Source organism: Apis cerana, linkage group LG9 (assembly GCF_029169275.1).
Source record: "Apis cerana isolate GH-2021 linkage group LG9, AcerK_1.0, whole genome shotgun sequence".
In the NCBI taxonomy this organism is placed as follows: Eukaryota; Metazoa; Arthropoda; class Insecta; order Hymenoptera; family Apidae; genus Apis; species Apis cerana.
In genome coordinates, this window is record NC_083860.1 from 11,554,755 (window position 1) to 11,571,084 (window position 16,330).

The 16,330-nt window shown below is 38.1% G+C and overlaps 3 protein-coding genes and 1 pseudogene across 9 annotated transcripts in view; 3 read left to right on the forward strand and 1 right to left on the reverse strand.

The window, feature by feature from the left end:
• LOC108000547 (protein sprint) overlaps nucleotides 1-16,330 on the reverse strand; it is a 122,972-nt gene that overhangs the window by 91,757 nt on the left and 14,885 nt on the right. The window contains exon 1 of one of the 5 annotated variants that reach the window (XM_017060933.3): nucleotides 5,775-5,796. The exons of 3 other annotated variants lie outside the window; for them this stretch is intronic. The gene's annotated coding sequence lies outside the window, so the exon portion shown is untranslated. Of the gene's footprint in view, nucleotides 1-238; nucleotides 256-5,774; nucleotides 5,797-16,330 lie in introns of those variants that run through there. One more of the 5 variants, XM_062079682.1, reaches the window with a different exon arrangement.
• Nucleotides 387-3,753, forward strand: LOC133666683 (cytochrome c oxidase subunit 2-like; annotated as a pseudogene).
• Nucleotides 10,567-13,208, forward strand: LOC107997462 (uncharacterized). 2 transcript variants are annotated; one of them, XM_062079724.1, is made up of 7 exons: nucleotides 10,567-11,391; nucleotides 11,473-11,785; nucleotides 11,872-11,953; nucleotides 12,218-12,306; nucleotides 12,379-12,490; nucleotides 12,574-12,641; nucleotides 12,837-13,208. In XM_062079724.1, exons 2-7 carry the CDS (start codon nucleotides 11,714-11,716, stop codon nucleotides 12,852-12,854), a joined length of 441 nt encoding a protein of 146 aa, XP_061935708.1. In that variant the 5' UTR covers nucleotides 10,567-11,391; nucleotides 11,473-11,713; the 3' UTR covers nucleotides 12,855-13,208. The 2 variants fall into 2 exon arrangements, with proteins under 2 accessions (XP_061935708.1, XP_061935707.1); XM_062079723.1 differs by lacking the exon at nucleotides 10,567-11,391 and having other exon boundaries at nucleotides 11,549-11,785; nucleotides 12,574-12,681.
• Nucleotides 14,741-15,947, forward strand: LOC107997463 (uncharacterized). Of its 2 annotated transcripts, XM_017056071.2 has the most exons (5): nucleotides 14,741-14,904; nucleotides 14,979-15,081; nucleotides 15,222-15,313; nucleotides 15,402-15,519; nucleotides 15,801-15,947. In XM_017056071.2, the coding sequence occupies exons 1-5, from the start codon at nucleotides 14,863-14,865 to the stop codon at nucleotides 15,872-15,874; spliced, it is 429 nt and encodes a 142-aa protein (XP_016911560.1). In that variant the 5' UTR covers nucleotides 14,741-14,862; the 3' UTR covers nucleotides 15,875-15,947. The 2 variants fall into 2 exon arrangements, with proteins under 2 accessions (XP_016911560.1, XP_061935710.1); XM_062079726.1 differs by having other exon boundaries at nucleotides 15,402-15,947.

Here is a 16,330-nt window from a genome sequence, read left to right on the forward strand (position 1 = left end):
TTTCACGGTAGAGTAGATCTTTAACGAGAAACTATCTTCTTGGAGAATTGAAAAGATTGAAGATAAATTTCGAAAAAAATAAAAAATAAAAAAAAATACATTTTCCGGGACGAACGAAATCCTCGATTGGAACAAAGCTCTTTTCGACTAAAATTCGCGTGAAATTGAATTTTCCGCGTTCTCAAGCTCCCCCGCGTGGGTTAGGATTTATTGTAAATTCGCGTTTAACGTGGTTTACCTTTATCCATAGCCGCTCGATGCTCCTTGACTGAGCTTTTCGGCCTCTAAATTCGATTCACCACACTTCATGGTGAATCGAGTACGAAGGGGAGAGGCCTAGCTGACAACAACCGAAAGCAAATTCTTCCGTGAAAACCTTGCCAACAATGCGGTAAATTATACCGCATACCGTTCAGATATCGAGGGTTGTATCGGTCAAAATGCGATCAACGGGATATTATATTCCAACCATCTTCGTTCCACCTTTCACTCGGATTAAGAATCTCGGCCATCCGCGATATTGCGAATATTTCAATCGCGTCGAGCACAACTTTTTCTTCCTTCCCCATCTAATTAAGCGAAAGATAGAAGGGAGAATTTCCCGACAAAATTTTTTTCCTTCCTTTTGTTTAAACAGTTGGATTCAAAATTTCGAACAAATTCGAGAAAGCGCAAATCGGAAGCCGATTTAAACCGATTCCTCGATAACGTTTACCATTAATCCTCCCCTCAATCGACCACATCCCCGGGGATCCGAATTTATCTTCGGGGAGTTGTCGTGTAATATCAATCTGCCACGTTTCCTTTTTTTTTTCTTTTTTTATGATTCCACTCGTTTCACTCGATCCCTACACGTCCACACGATGGACATTAATTTACGAGCGGCGTCACATGGAAAATTCATAATGGGCGAAACTCGGGGCTTTAATCAAGCCATCGATATTCATTGCTCGGTTTAAACCTATCAAGGGGTTTGGAATCCTGTCGCGCTCCCATCCGGATGCGAGTTAAACTAACTTTTTTTCGTCCACCATAAAATTCCAAGAAAGAATATCTCCTTTTAAAGAGAAAATAAACGAAAAAACAATGGAAAATTTCAACCAGTGATTTTCACACGAACCGGTAAAACTTTTGATACCGTTTCACAGATGAAATATTTTAATTTATTCGGATAAAAATGGGAAAATTTTAATCAGACCGTTTAGATTAATTATCCGGTAATTTTCTCGTAACGCGGTCCCATGAAATGTTTCGAAGCAATCGTTCGTTGGTAGCTTCACAGTTATTGCCCTGATTGGTCTCGATTAAAATCGACTTGCGAAATCGTCTAAACGATCCACGCCGATGACATCAGACAGGCTTATAAGAAAGGCTACGATGGATGGCGTTCGATGTAACACCAACGTGTTTTGCGCAAGGAAGGATGAATAATTCACGACAACTTCCGAATAGAAATAGGAAACGATCCGATAGATTATTCATCCGAAGAAAAAATCGTGAAAGGATGTTCGACGAGATCGGAGGATTAATAATCGATTAGAATAAAGATGATACAATTTTCTCTCTTCTCTTTCATCAAACAATTCTATTGTTCAAGAATGGACAAGAAGTCTCGCGGATCTGATTTGGTTAATCGATATTTTCACTTTTCTTCCCATCATATTTGTCACGTGATCCAAAACGGCGATCCAAATCTAAATCCAAAAAATTCTAACGTATCGATATTCAATTTTTTTTACTTCTCATCAATACGTGCAGGCTAATTATCATTTGTAATTTTGTAATTTCATATTTCAGCTTCCATTCTTAGACGAATTATCCTTTCCTAAATGAGAATAATTTTTACAATTTTGAACATTCGAGTTGTAACTCTTCTCTTTCTTCGTTCCACTTCCACTTCTTTTCAGCAGTGAATGGTAGATTGCTGATTATCCCATAAGAATCAAGATCAAATCTTACGTGTACCAGGAAACTCCATTTCTGAAATTTTAACGTATCCACGCTTGGTTAATAAAATGCACTTGGTTGTAATCGATTAATAATTTCAACATCGATAATTCAAAATCGTAATAATATTTTTAACACGCCTCTTCGTCGAAACGCGCGTCTCCTTTTCAAAGTTATCCGTGCTTCCGCAACTTCTAACGAGGCAAAAATGTCGAGATTACGGTGTTGGAGGATTGACAGTTCTATCGGTGCGAAGCTTTGTTCGTCCGAAGCCGAACGCGGGGATAAACGCGAGGATACGTTTGGGTTTGGAGAAAAACCTTCCGCTACCACTTTTCACGTTTTTTTTCCTTTCTGCGCCTCGCCAATGACACCTGCTCCACACAGACTTTATTAAATCCCCCGTCCAGACTGAAAGTCAATCCACCCCTCCATCCAGACGGCGATTCCCATTCCCGTTTTCCTTTTCTTTTGATTTCGGAGGAGGTGACGAGCGCGGAGAACTCTGACGTGTTTGGTAAATGAGTTTCGACGATGAATATTAACGAGAGACAGAGAGAGAGAACAATTGATTTTTCCACGATCCCCTCGTTTCTTTGATCAATTTTAATTCCAATCATTTTTCCAAGAGAATAACACGAATATCGATACTTTTCGCTTAAAAATTTCTTCCTTCGTATCGCGTGAGAAGGAAAGGATCTGATCTCGATTGCTTTATCAAATTTTCATCGAGAAGGAAATCCTATAGAAAATTGCTCAAAATTTTACCCGGAACATCGCTGTCAAGCTGAGAAAGCCTCGACGCACAGTTAAGAGTTAATACACTTAGGTATCGAAGATACGATGCCTCCGCTTCTGTCGGAACGATCGAGTAAAAATGGAAACGTTATATTCCTCCCCTTTGCTCGAGGAGAAACTTGGATAAAACTCCCGATACGCATCACCGTGCGAGTTTCTCGATCGCGACTTTCGTGTCCCCTCGATAAAAAGAAAAAAAAAAAATAGGAGCCGTCACAACGAGTGGCATCACTGCCGAAATTCGCTTAGAAGCGAAGACGAACGAGATTTATCCAATTGTTGTCCCAAGTTATTAGAATCTCGATTCGAATTATAGTGGATTGAATTTAACTATTAAAATTTCTACATGATTTATATTTATATTTCAAGAATCAAATTCCTATTATGCTGATAATTTAATTTCATTTTATGATATAGCAATAATAATTATTGTTATAATTTCAACATTAACTGTTTATATCATTATAGATTTATTTTTAAATAAGTTTTCAAATTTATTTTTATTAAAAAATCATAATATTGAAATTATTTGATAACGGTAATTTTAATTATTTGCTTTCCATCTTTAAAAATTTTATATTTAATTGACGAAATTGTAAATACATTTTTTTCTATTAAATCAATGATATCGATCATATGAATATCCAGAATTTAGATTCTTATATATTGAATTATAGAAATTTAAATCAATTTCGATTATTAGGAACTGATAATGGAACAATTATTCCAATAAAAATTCCTTTACGATTAATTACAACTTCTACTGATGTTATTCACTCATGAACTGTTCCATCTTTAGGAATTAAAGTTGATGCAGTTCCAGGTCGAATTAATCGATTAAATTTAATTAGAAAACGATCAGGAATTTTTTTTGGTCAAGAAATTTGTGGAATAAATCATAGATTTATACCAATTATAGTTGAATCTACGTCATTTAAATATTTCTTAAATTGAGTTAATAAACAAAATAATTAATTAATTATAAAAAATTAGTTAATATATAACATTAGTTTGTCAAACTGAAATAAATTTTTATAAATTATTTTTTTAAATTTCATTAAATGTCTGAATTTTAAATCAAATATAGTATAATTCGAGTCCTTTCTCCACTCGACTCGCAAAATACGACGATGCGTTTGTCGTAAAAAATATCATATTTTTTCCTTTTCGATCTTCTTTCGATAATTTTGAAAATTTATTTCGAGAAAAAGGAACAGGTTCGCTGAAGGACGAAATTAAAAATCATTCCTCCATTTTGAATATTTCTCGGGTTCCTTTGAGAAGAAGGAGTGATACGAGATGAAGGACAATCGCGGTATGAATTAGCGTAAATTGGCCGAACGATTCAACCCGCATACACCCGTATGTCCCTCGATAGAAACGAACCTTGACACGCGTCTTCTCTTCTTCTTCTTCTTCTTCTTCACTCGTCGAAGAAAGAAACTTTGAGATATCTTTTCTAGATCATTCAATTTCTTTCAATTTTCTTTCAATTCTCCAATACCTTCCACGTGAAAAATTTTATAAAAATGTCATTTTTGTATCGCTCGTTCTACTACAAAATATTCATCAGCTCGAGAAAAAGTAATTTTCGAAATTAATTCACTCAGAGAAAGAGAAAGAGATTATTTTCGTACGTATTTTATATATAAAATACACGGGAAATTCGATCGTTCCGAAGGACTAACTCGATAACGAATCGTACACGTTGACGTAAACGTGTGGCTGTTAACGAAACCGAAAGATGTAACCGTGCAACAACTAAATTGAAGCAATGCGGTTTCTTTATCGTAGCAGGCGAAAGGGGAAGCAGTTAAGAGAGGCTAAGAGACAGATGAAGCTAAGTAGGCAGACGAGTGTTGGTGTGTGAAACGATAAGTTAGCGAGCAACAAGCCTGAATACACATTTGAAACACGCGCTCCCTTTTCATTATATGTTTATACACTGGGTGATTCAAAAAGAAAAAAAAACGACGCGCTATGTCGTTGATTAGGTTAAAAAAAAAGGATTCGAAAAAAAAATTCCCAATTGCACAGATAAAAGTATAGAGAGGAAAGAGAAAAGGAAGAAATTTTCCTCTAACTCGTTTCAAACATCAAAAATTCGTTTTCTCGTTACGCGTGCATTTATCTATCGTCAAATCGACCCGCGTTTCGATGCTGCGAGCGGTTCGTGGCACGCGTGCAATCAACGTAATTGGCGGCGGAAAGTCAAACCGAGAAGAAACAACACGTCTTCGTTGCAAGAGTGGCGATAAATAATCTAGGATACGAATCACGATCGTCGAATTCAAAAATGCTGGAAAACCGAGTGGATGCTCGTACAACGTCTCTTTTTCGAGACGGAACGAAACCAAGGCATTCCGTGCACGCATCGACCGTGGTTCCCGTTGAATCAATCGTACTCTTGCTTACCACGGTTAAGAAAATAAAAAAAAAGGAAAGAAGGAAGGAAGAAAATGAAAAAAGAAGGAGAAAAGACATCTCGAATCGTGGCAGCAGAACGAATAATCATCGTCGAATATTTCCATCCACGTGTACGTATGTAACGAGAAAATGATCGTTGCGGGCCTCGTCAAGGGGGAAAATTGAATTTTAAATACGGCAGAGAGAATTTGTGAGAATTTCACTTTCAGATAATATCTCGTTTTACGAATGGCCGATGTTTACGCATCGAAACATTATCACTTCGCGCACGATGCCTACGTTGCCGTTCCTCCTAGATAACTAACTTTTGTTTACAAGCCCGATCGCGCGCTTATTATCGTCGCAAATTATATTATTACGTAAATATAGTATATATCGCGTAAAAAAATAAAATTTAATTCCGCGTACATATTTAATGTTTAAATTGAGAACAAATTCGCGCAGATTCAAGTATTTGTAAACAAAATAAAACGGAATAGAAATTTGTTCCTCGACAAACTGTACGTTACGATATTTTTCCTTTCTTCTAATATCCTTCCATTATTTTTCCAATATCGCGCGAAAAATGTATGGAACGAAGAGAAAGAAGATGCTCCACTTACCCGACACGTGTCACGCACCAATACCGACGACTTGAACCGCGTAACAGCTTCTCGAAAAAAAAATCTGCACCGAGCGGAACACGAAGACACGCGTCGGCGCAGAAGATAGATGGGAAAAGAGAAGGAGGGAAGGAAAAAGAGAGGAAAGGAGAGAAGAAAGATTAGAAAAGACGGGACGGTTTTAAGGGAAAGACGCGGCGGCGTGGTCGTCGACTTGGCCGAAGCACGGTCACCGAGACACTGAACCTCAGTCCTTGCCCTCGAAACGCTCAGGTGGCCCGCTCTTCGCAACGTAAACACGATCACGATTCAAAATTCAAAATCGTTTCTCCTTTCTTTTCTCCCTCCCCTTCTCGTTTAATTTCTCGTCATTTATTTTCGCGACGCGGAAGCGGATCGATTTTTTTCTTTCTCTCGTAAAAAGAAAAACAAGTCTCTTCTCTTTCGCGAAATTACGTTTCGTCGAAACGAAGATCGAGATTTTCTTTTTTTTTTTTTATTAGAAGGAAAGAAGAGCGAGAGCCGACAACGAACGATCTCTCGCTCGAGATTGTAATCGGCTACGCAACGGGATGAAAATTGTCGAAACGATTCTTTTTCTCTTTCCTCGATCGCTCCTTTCTTTAACAACGTGTGGATTGCGAATTACGTGATCATTCTCCTTCTTTCCGATTATTACGGCGTAACTCTCTTCCAACAATGCTAATAAATTGTTAAATATTTTTCAATAACCAAATAATAACGAACGAATATTCGAAGACGAGTAAACGATCGAGTGCAAATATATATGTACATTCGTTTCTTTCGTCCACAAGTCACGATACCACCAACCAATAATAACGACGGTTCGAACGAAAATCACTGGAGGAAAGAAGCAAAAAAAAAAAGAAAGAAAGAAAGAAAGAAAAGGAAAGAAATGGCGCGAATCGTCTCTCGATCCGGAGAAATCGAACGAAATGCTGCGGAAGAAGACGACGACCACGGAGAAAGAACCCGGCACCACTGGTCGCGGTATTCACATGCACATCATCATCTCCATCTCCTCTTCATCATCACCACCACCACCACCACCAAAGTATTCGCCTGCAGTGCAGGCAGCGGCGCTGACAACGCTGCCCTTAAAGCCTCTGTACTTTCACGAACCTCGTGTGCGCGGCCTACTCGAACGCTGACAATTTCTTATTTCGTGACATATTCTTAACTCCCTCTCGCAAATCCTAAATGAGAATATACGTGGAAATGGGAATGATAAGGTCATCGCAAAGGGAAATAATTTCGCCCCTCGTTTTCTCTGGCGAGAGCCTGGAATGGAATAGACGACGCTTTATTCGTAAGATCGTAAGTTGAAAGGGAGACACAAGTGGAGAGAATTTTCGTTAGGAAAAAATTTCGCGGAGGAGGCAAGTTTTCTCGCGTCACCTTGCCGCGAGATCGTTGGAGCGGACAGGCTGCGTGGAGCATGAAAAATACAGGAGAAAGATAGTGGTCGAAAGAGAGATAGGGAGAGACTCGCGTTTCGCTGGCCGCTGAATCATGCAGTTAAAATATACCGAGTGTACGTTTCGTACACTCTCACGGACACGGTGGCAACGCGCTCATTAAAAAAAGGAACAAATCGAGCTTCGGATGTTTATTAATAAACGAGGTTTGCCGAGCCGCTCGCCCGAGTGGAGAATAAGAAGAGTTCTCGTCACGAAAGGGAGAAAAACTAACGGTAAGGAATGCTGGTTTCGTACGAAAATTCCTTTCTTCTCTATGAAGAAAGATTCTCGAAAGAAAAGAGTATCGACGTTATCGACAACGTTTTTAATCACGAATCGGTGGAAAAGAGTCGTTGCTGGTTAATTAATAAAACGAGGCAACATTACTATCATTGATTCCACCATTGTCTACGGCTAATTATATATCGGTTGTTTTATTACGCAATTATCGTTACGTAAATTCCACCGATGAAATAATATCTTCGAGTCACCCACGGCTAATACCTATTGCGTAACGGAACCACGAAACGAAATTACTTTTTTCGAAAAACGTTCGACTCGATCAACGTCTTCGATAATTTGATAAAATTTCAACCGAGAATTTATACCAGCCGATAAGTTCTTTCGTACCTCTTTAAATTTAATATTCCAAAAGAAAGGTAATCTAGTCTACGCGCAGGATAAATAAAATGCAAAACTCGATCGAGACCCGGTCTGGTCGAGGAAAGGTATAAAAACCGGCCGATGATCGTGTAATACGGTTACGCGCCGCGCATTCGAAAGTAATTAAATTAAAAAACGATCCCCGCTAATTGGCGAGTGTCGAGCTTCATTACGAGTCATCTTTGTTCTCTTTTATCCCCTTTATTTGAATTAAGCGTGATTCCGCGGGCCGAGATAAACCGATCAAACTCCCTCTATCGAAAATAATTGTATAAATCGGCACTCGGATTTTTCCAGTGATCGATTGGGAAAAGAATCCCGTCCGACTTGCGTACACTTTTCGAGTATACGCGAAACGACGTAAAAGCAATTATCTTTATTAGAAGATGTCCCATCGATTTCTCCAAAACGAAAATTTTACATCTATCTTTTTTAAAACTTATACGATTTCTCTCTTTCGCGTGATTTCGTAAAAAAAAGAAAGAAAAAAAAATACTTTGCGAATAAATAAAATTAAAGATATATTCGTTCGTATATTTTCCACGCGTTTGAACTCGTTTCGTACGAAACGAGGCGTTACATAATTTGTTAAACGGACGCACGCGTATATAATTTGTAAGCGTGAAAGTTTCCGAGTGATCGGGCTCGGTTCGAAAGAAATTCCAAGTGCAGTTTGTTTAATAGGAAAATATACGGATTGGTGGTGGAAGAAAAATTGGTGGAGGAGGGAATCGCGCCTCCGCGGCAAAGATTATTTCGAGAGCAACGATTTCTGTTTGTTTATCGTCAAATGGACGTGGCTCGCTCGAAACTCACAGGAAACGGATACGATTAGGTCTGTTCCGCGTGTGTGTCAGTACGCGAGAAAATAATAGGCGACGATACCAAGCCATTTTCATTTCCAGATTAGCTCCTTCTTCATCTTCTTCTTTAAAAAAAGAAAATCTATCACGAATGTAAATTTTATTTTTTTAATTCGCGTTTTCAGGGGATTTTTAATAAAGGTTTTTCGAGGGAAGGAGAAAGAAATCGTTAAGACGAATAACTCACAATATGATAAACGATATTGTTAGATCAATCATGTTGCAGGATATTTTACATCGGTGACTCGAAAAATCGCCGATCCTTTGAAAATCAAGGATCCTAAATCTCCGTTAGCGAGTCGAGAAAACGCTGATACTGAGAATTTCGTTTCAACAGCTTTAAATCATCGTTTTTAGTGCTCTATCAAACTGCTGAACTTTACGACTTGCCGACCCCTTGAAAAATTTCGACTAACATCTCTACAATTATTTCCCTATCTACCTATTATTTTTTACAGACAAAAGTCGTTCTTTCTCTATCGCCGACATTCTCAAAAAATCATCGAGAAAATTTGCTTGGTAAAAATACGAATTTCGTCGAGGATCGAAACGATAAATCGGAGGATAATAACTCGAACCGGTAACGCGAGTCATTCTTTCGGTCTACTAATGCCGTAACAAGGATCGGTAGATAAAATGTTCGGCTCGTGATAGAGGGGAAACAAGTTTGTGAGTCACATCGTGTGCCGGAAGAGGAGCGATATCTCGAAGCCCGACCTTTTTCGCCCCCTGACGCAAACATGGCGTCCAAGTCGTTCGAAAACTTCTCGTGAACTATCATCTCGGTTAACGATCGATCGATCCAAAGTAACACGAGCTTTGCGACTCGATAAAAGAATGAACGATCCAACTTTTTCTTAAATAACGACACGTGTCGAATAAAATTGTCTGCATAACGTAACGCTTGTACATTTATCGTTGAAATAGTCACAGTGTGAACGAAAGAAGAATTTTTCAATTATTTCACTTATCGAAACGAATACGAGAGGCGGAAAACGAGAAGTCATTCTTATTACAAAAGGGAAATGGATTTTTTCGGACAATTTGTTGGAAATTTTCTTTTGCGACATTCGAGTCGAATCGACGCGTCGTCGATTGAAAATTAATTGAGCCAAAACTTTGAAACTCGGGAGAATTTAATCGAAAAGTAATTAGCATTACAAAGCACAGTCTTTGATCGCGACAGAGTACGCGATTAATTTATTATACGATGTCACGAGGCTATCGATCCGTGATTCTGCGTTTCGAAAACGCTTCGTTTATCGCGTGTTTTTTTCGGTGGTGATGTTATTGCAACAATGTGACGCATTGTCACCGAATATATAACGTACAGACATTTTATTCGAATGAAGGAACGATGAGAGAACAAGATTCTCGTCGATCGCTCTCTTATTCCGATAGAAAAAATTTCGAAATATTTTTAATTACGTACAATTCGATCTTTCCTTTCTCTCTCTCTTTTCTTTTCTTTTCTTTTTTTTTTATGCTCCAAGCAAACAACTTGGCCGAGAGAAGAGCCGAATTCGTTGTTACGATTCTGGACAAGAAGGCAGTTTCTTTTATCGACTTCGTGTTACATAATCCGCCTCGAAACGCGGTTATTACCGGTAATTAAAGGCATTTAATTAGGGTGGCGTCGCAGAGGTCACGTTATTCTCATGCCTCGCTCCACGCGATTCTCTAACAGCTCTTTCCCTTTCCGTAATTCGTAACATCGTTGCCACTGTTCCACTGTTGGCGTTCCTTCCTTTTCATTCGCTTCCCGTTCCTCACTTTCCGCATTCTTCTGCCCTCTATTCTTCCTCTACACACACGATTACGGAAAAAGCTAGTTTCGTCGCACGCGATCGTCGACTGGTTGCAAAGATCCAGACATCGAATCGTTTCCCTTTATCGTTCGAATCGAGTCGAATCGAGTGTTCTCACGTTCTTTCTTATCTTTCACGATCGATGCTCACGGAGAGAAAGGGAAGAAAATTATCTACGATCTGGCAGGTTGCGGAGAGTGATTATAATCGATGAAATGTACGTACGAATGTATCAACGCGTTGCCCGGCCGACTAAAAATACAGCACACGTGTGAAGGAGAAAAATTTCGTGAGATGATGACATCGAATCGAAGCAACAACCGGCGACGACGATGGAATCCGATCGCGCAATACCAGCCTTCCTTCACCCACATCTCGACATCTGCGTGCTCCTTTTTCAACGATCCGCGATATCACAACGCGAACTTTCTCCGCTCATTCGTGGACATGCTCGATTTTACATCCTTCGCGATAAAATGGAAATTTTCAACGAAATTTAATCTTTAATTTAATTTACGATTTATTCGCTATATATTTATATAAACGAGATATTCGTAGAGGTGAAACCGATGCGATCGAAACTTTTCGAAAATTTGTCATCGATCGTCCGTTTCGTTGAATCGGGAAATTTCGAAAAACGAAAAGAAGAAGGATAAAGAAGGAAAGAAGAACAGGATCTAGAGATTCGTGTTCCCAGAACACGACCATCAATCGGGTAAAACCGAAAAGACGCTCACCAAATATGGCAATGGTTCTCGAGATACAAGGATTCGATATTAAAGCGAGTCGATGAATACTTTGTGTACGTAATACTTTATAACTATTTGCGTATCGACGACGTAATTCGAATCACGTGGTAATCTTGCTCCTCCCTTTCCGGCAGAGCTTCAATCTCAAGATCGTGGACGGAAAATGGAGATATCACGTTAATTATTAACCAGGCTAATGTTTGCCTCGAGACTCGAGCAACACCCACAAAATAATTCTTCCTTCTCCTGCCGCCACGATACGGACTATAAAACAGGGTGCGCACAATCGTGTCGCGTTCTATCCATGGGGGACAATCGCCACTCCATTTTGTCGCGGCATTGCCAAGTTAGATACGTTTAAAAGAAAGAAACGGAATGAAGAGGCTCAGCGTCTTCCTGCTGGTTACGTTGGTGCTCGTCCTATTAGCGATCCAGGATACCGCGAGCGTAAGTCGATCCACCGATTCTTCGTATAATTGGCCTTCGAGCGTACGTGTATCCTGCACTTTTGGCTTTTTTTTTTGCATATACAGAAAAAGATGAGCATCGAGGAAGCGAAGAAAACTATCAAGAACCTGAGGAAAGTTTGCAGCAAGAAGAACGATACTCCCAAAGGTATTATACTTTTCTCGGATGGATGTTTCAAGGAACTAGAAATACGAATCGTTCCTTCGGATAGATGTTGCAATTATCCAGCGTTTCGCTTCTATGAAATTTCTTCGAGTAGTTGGAAATTTAGGATTCGTAGATTCGCGACGGTAACTCTCGATGATTAGAAATTTGGTCGAAATCGAATGCGATAAAATTCACTTTATTCGACGATTCGACGAATTCTTTTTCCTTGAAAATTTGACTTACGTTTGACGTTCTTTCGCACAGAGCTTTTAGACGGTCAATTCAGAGGCGAATTCCCGCAGGACGAGAGGCTAATGTGCTACATAAAATGCATCATGGTAGCGACTAAAGCGGTAAACGAATCTTTTCAAATAAATCTTTTTTTCTCGAAAGGATCAACGAAAACGAAAGAGGTTTGTTCTTAGATGAAAAACGACGTTATCCTGTGGGATTTTTTCGTGAAGAATGCTCGTATGATATTACTCGACGAATACATTCCACGCGTTGAGAGCGTAATCGAAACGTGCAAGAAGGAAGGCAAGTATTTATTCATTGTGCCAATCGATGGAATAAAAGTTAATTATTCTCGTTCGTTGTCGATAATTTTGATTGATTTTTAGTGACAGCTACGGAGGGATGCGAGGTCGCGTGGCAATTTGGCAAATGCATCTATGAAAACGACAAGGAGGTGATTTTTAAATACGATTACGCCGAAAATAACACTTTGGGTGCAGTAATTTCGTAGTATTCATTTTATTTAAGCCGATTTATTTAAATTATTTTGTTTCGAAATATCTTTGTACGAAATTTCCAAGTAACTAGTACTTATCTAATCACGATCGAACATTAATGTAATTTCAAGTATCCGTAATATTTGTTGCAGCTCTATTTAATGCCATGAACGATCTTTCAATAAAGAACTGGCGATATTATCGAGGAAGCAAGAGAAATTTCTACACACCTGCGCGTCGTTATCTTGGCCATCACGTTCGTAACCGTGGAAAAGCAGTGTGCAGAAATAGCAGGACCAAACCGCAATGTAGAAGAGTCTAAGAAATATCATCGACCATGTTTTATTCTATAATCGGTCCTCGATCGATAATTTTTCGAAACTTTTTTTTTTTTTAAATTTCCATGCACGAATAATTTTATCACAGATCTACGAATGGCTGTCTTTTACATCGAAAGACTAGCTTTCAAATATTACTGTGTTCCTAAACATTATAATTTGATAAATTATTTTATTATTTTATTATATTATTGTTTTTTCTTCCTTTCATATTTCCCACCTCCTAATTTTCTGTAATCATCACCTAATCTATATTTGCCTGTAATTATGCAACAATATTGAAGAATTTTGAAGAACTTTATAAATATTTTTTAATAGATTCAATTTATTATTCCTCGATGTATCTTAATTTTTTTCAAATTTTTCAATGAAACCATTGCAAATCTCTTGCATTTTTTACAATTTTCAAAATCTAAAAACAAAAAATTTCACAAAATCGAATTTTATTTTTGTTCGAACAATTATGATCAAATTGATTATATTATTCGTAGAACCGTAGATAAAACCTTTTATACAATTTGCGTATTTACAATTTGATAATTTATGAAATATTTTTATGAAATATATTGGATCAGATAATATTAAATATTAAATCGATTTTTAGATATTCATATAATTGAATTTCCTCTATCTAGACAGAATAAAATATCAAACGAAGTGAAACGTCATTTTGATTTTTCAATTTTACGATATTATCGAGCCTCGATGCTTATAACCATACGGTTCGAATAAATAAATTCATTAATTTAATCGATCAGTCATCCGAAAATCCCTATTTTTTCCTTTTTATTTTTGATATTTGCCACTACGATTAATTGTGACGTTAAAGATATTTGCTTACATAGAACTTGCTCTTCAAGAAATACTTTTCCTTTAATTTTATTCATTTTTTTAATACTAATTACGAACAGCAAATAAATTACTTTTATATTGTTTCCTAGCGATAAACAACAATCTCAAAAACATCGTAAAAAAATCTCATTTAAAATTTTAATAAAGCTAAAGTTTTTTTCCTCCCGTTAATAAATAAATATACAAACAAAATAAAATAAATCGCAATATATGTAAATAAAATGCGATAAGAGAATTAATAAGAGATAACCAAGAGGTTTTTTTCTCTTTTTTCATAAACAAAAAATCAAAATGCACACAAAAATTGTGGAACAAATTATAGAATTTTCTTTAAAAGTAATCGATGTATCTCCATCCGAAAAAAACCTTAGTCAGATAAATCGAGAAAAAGATCGAAATATTACAAAGAACAAACCCTCGAATATTTTCATCTCTGTTTACACAAAATTTCGAGGAAGTCTACTTAATTGTTGTAATCGGCTGCTCGCCGATCCAAGATTCCAACAACACGTATCTACAATAGAGCGAGCAAACAATGAAATCGGCAACGCCCGATTACACATTGTCACTTTTAATTTTCAGTCCCTCGCTCGAGATTATAGCATGCACGAGGACGCAATCATCGTAGATGACGACTCGTTTTCGATCCCATAATTTGAACGGAAGGAACGATCCTTGTTGATCCACGATCGCCGAAACGGCTCGACAAACAATCATTATCCCGTGACAAATTCAACGCGTACCGGCAATAATTATATGCGTTTCGCCCGTGTTTGAACCGATCTTACGTAAATCGGTATCGTAGATAAATCTAATTATCTCGTTTCCTGCTGTAAAATGTTAGACCTTAACACCCCGCTATTGTCCCACTGGTATCCTGCTTCCTTCGGATATAAATATCCATACTTGGGTGTATCGCGCAACAGTACCATTTTGGAAACTATAGAAAACCGATCGATCTCGTTCCGAGAATTAAGTTGCTACAAAGATGAACACCCTCGTCACCGTTACTTGTCTGCTGGCCGCTGTGGTAAGCTAATTGCGTTCGTACATTTCCAACTTGTGCCTCGAATATTTCTGTAAAGATAAAAGCACGATTTGCAGACTGCTGTACGTGGCATAGATCAAGACACCATAGTCGCAAAGTACATGGAGTATTTGATGCCTGATATAATGCCGTGCGCCGACGAACTTCACATTTCGGAAGGTGATCCATTCTTCTTTCTTTTTCTCGTGCAAAAGAATCGTCACGTTTGCCGATTATTAAGATTTCATTTCATATCTATAGTATCTAGTGCATATCGATCGATTCATAGCTGGTTTGCCGACCGAATCGTTACGTTTCAGATATCGCAACGAATATACAAGCGGCGAAAAATGGAGCCGACATGAAGCAACTTGGTTGCTTGAAAGCCTGCGTGATGAAACGAATAGACATGGTGAGAGTAATATCGTCAAGTTAAATATTCGATTAACTCGCTTGGACAACTCGCTTTAACTCGATTTTTCTCAACTTTCTCCACCTAGTTGAAAGGCACGGAACTTAATATAGAACCAGTGTACAAGATGATAGAAGTCGTCCACGCCGGCAACGCGGATGATATCCAATTAGTAAGAGGGATCGCTAATGAGTGCATCGAGAATGGCAAGTACTTGCTATTTCGTTCGACGTTGCTACGCTTTTTCAATTTTCCTCTTATTCTCTTATTCTCTACATTTCGTTGAAAATTTTGAAAAATAGTTTTGTCGTTTCCAAATGGAAAAAAAAAAAGATAATCATATCGTAACGTGGAAAATTATTAATATAGTCGAAGTCGTTATCGTGGATTTTAAAATTGTAATTAATATTTTTGAATAATACGATAATAAGAAGTTAATAATACGTTGACAAATTAATATATTTTTATCCTGTCTCTGGTTGTGCAGCCAAAGGGGAAACGGACGAATGCAGTATCGGTAACAAATATACCGACTGCTACATCGAAAAGCTGTTCTCGTAAAAACGAAAAAGTCACGTACCGAGGATTATCACACGTATTGTATCACACGTTTAATAAAACGATGTAAATGATATACGGCTCGTCTTTTCCCTCCTTTCCCTCGCCAATATCCATCGAATAACCGATCGATGCATCTATCTACCAAGTCACGTACGATATCGAACGATTCCTTTCTTCAACACGGACAGTTGGCGACATCTCTCGATTTACACCCGATCTATCGGCGATCGCGAGAAGAAGGGAAGCGGCGGCGATTAGAGAAGAAGAATTTCGATCCTTTGGAATTCGCTTGAAAAATGTTCGATCGCGAGTTGGCCGTACAACTTTATATCAGCCAACCTCCACTGTTACATTAGGCTATATTAGGTGAACCGCTTACGACGACGCGAACTCTCTCTTTTCTTTGCACATGGCGCGTATCGAGCAATTTTCAAGATTCGAGAACAACTAGGAAAT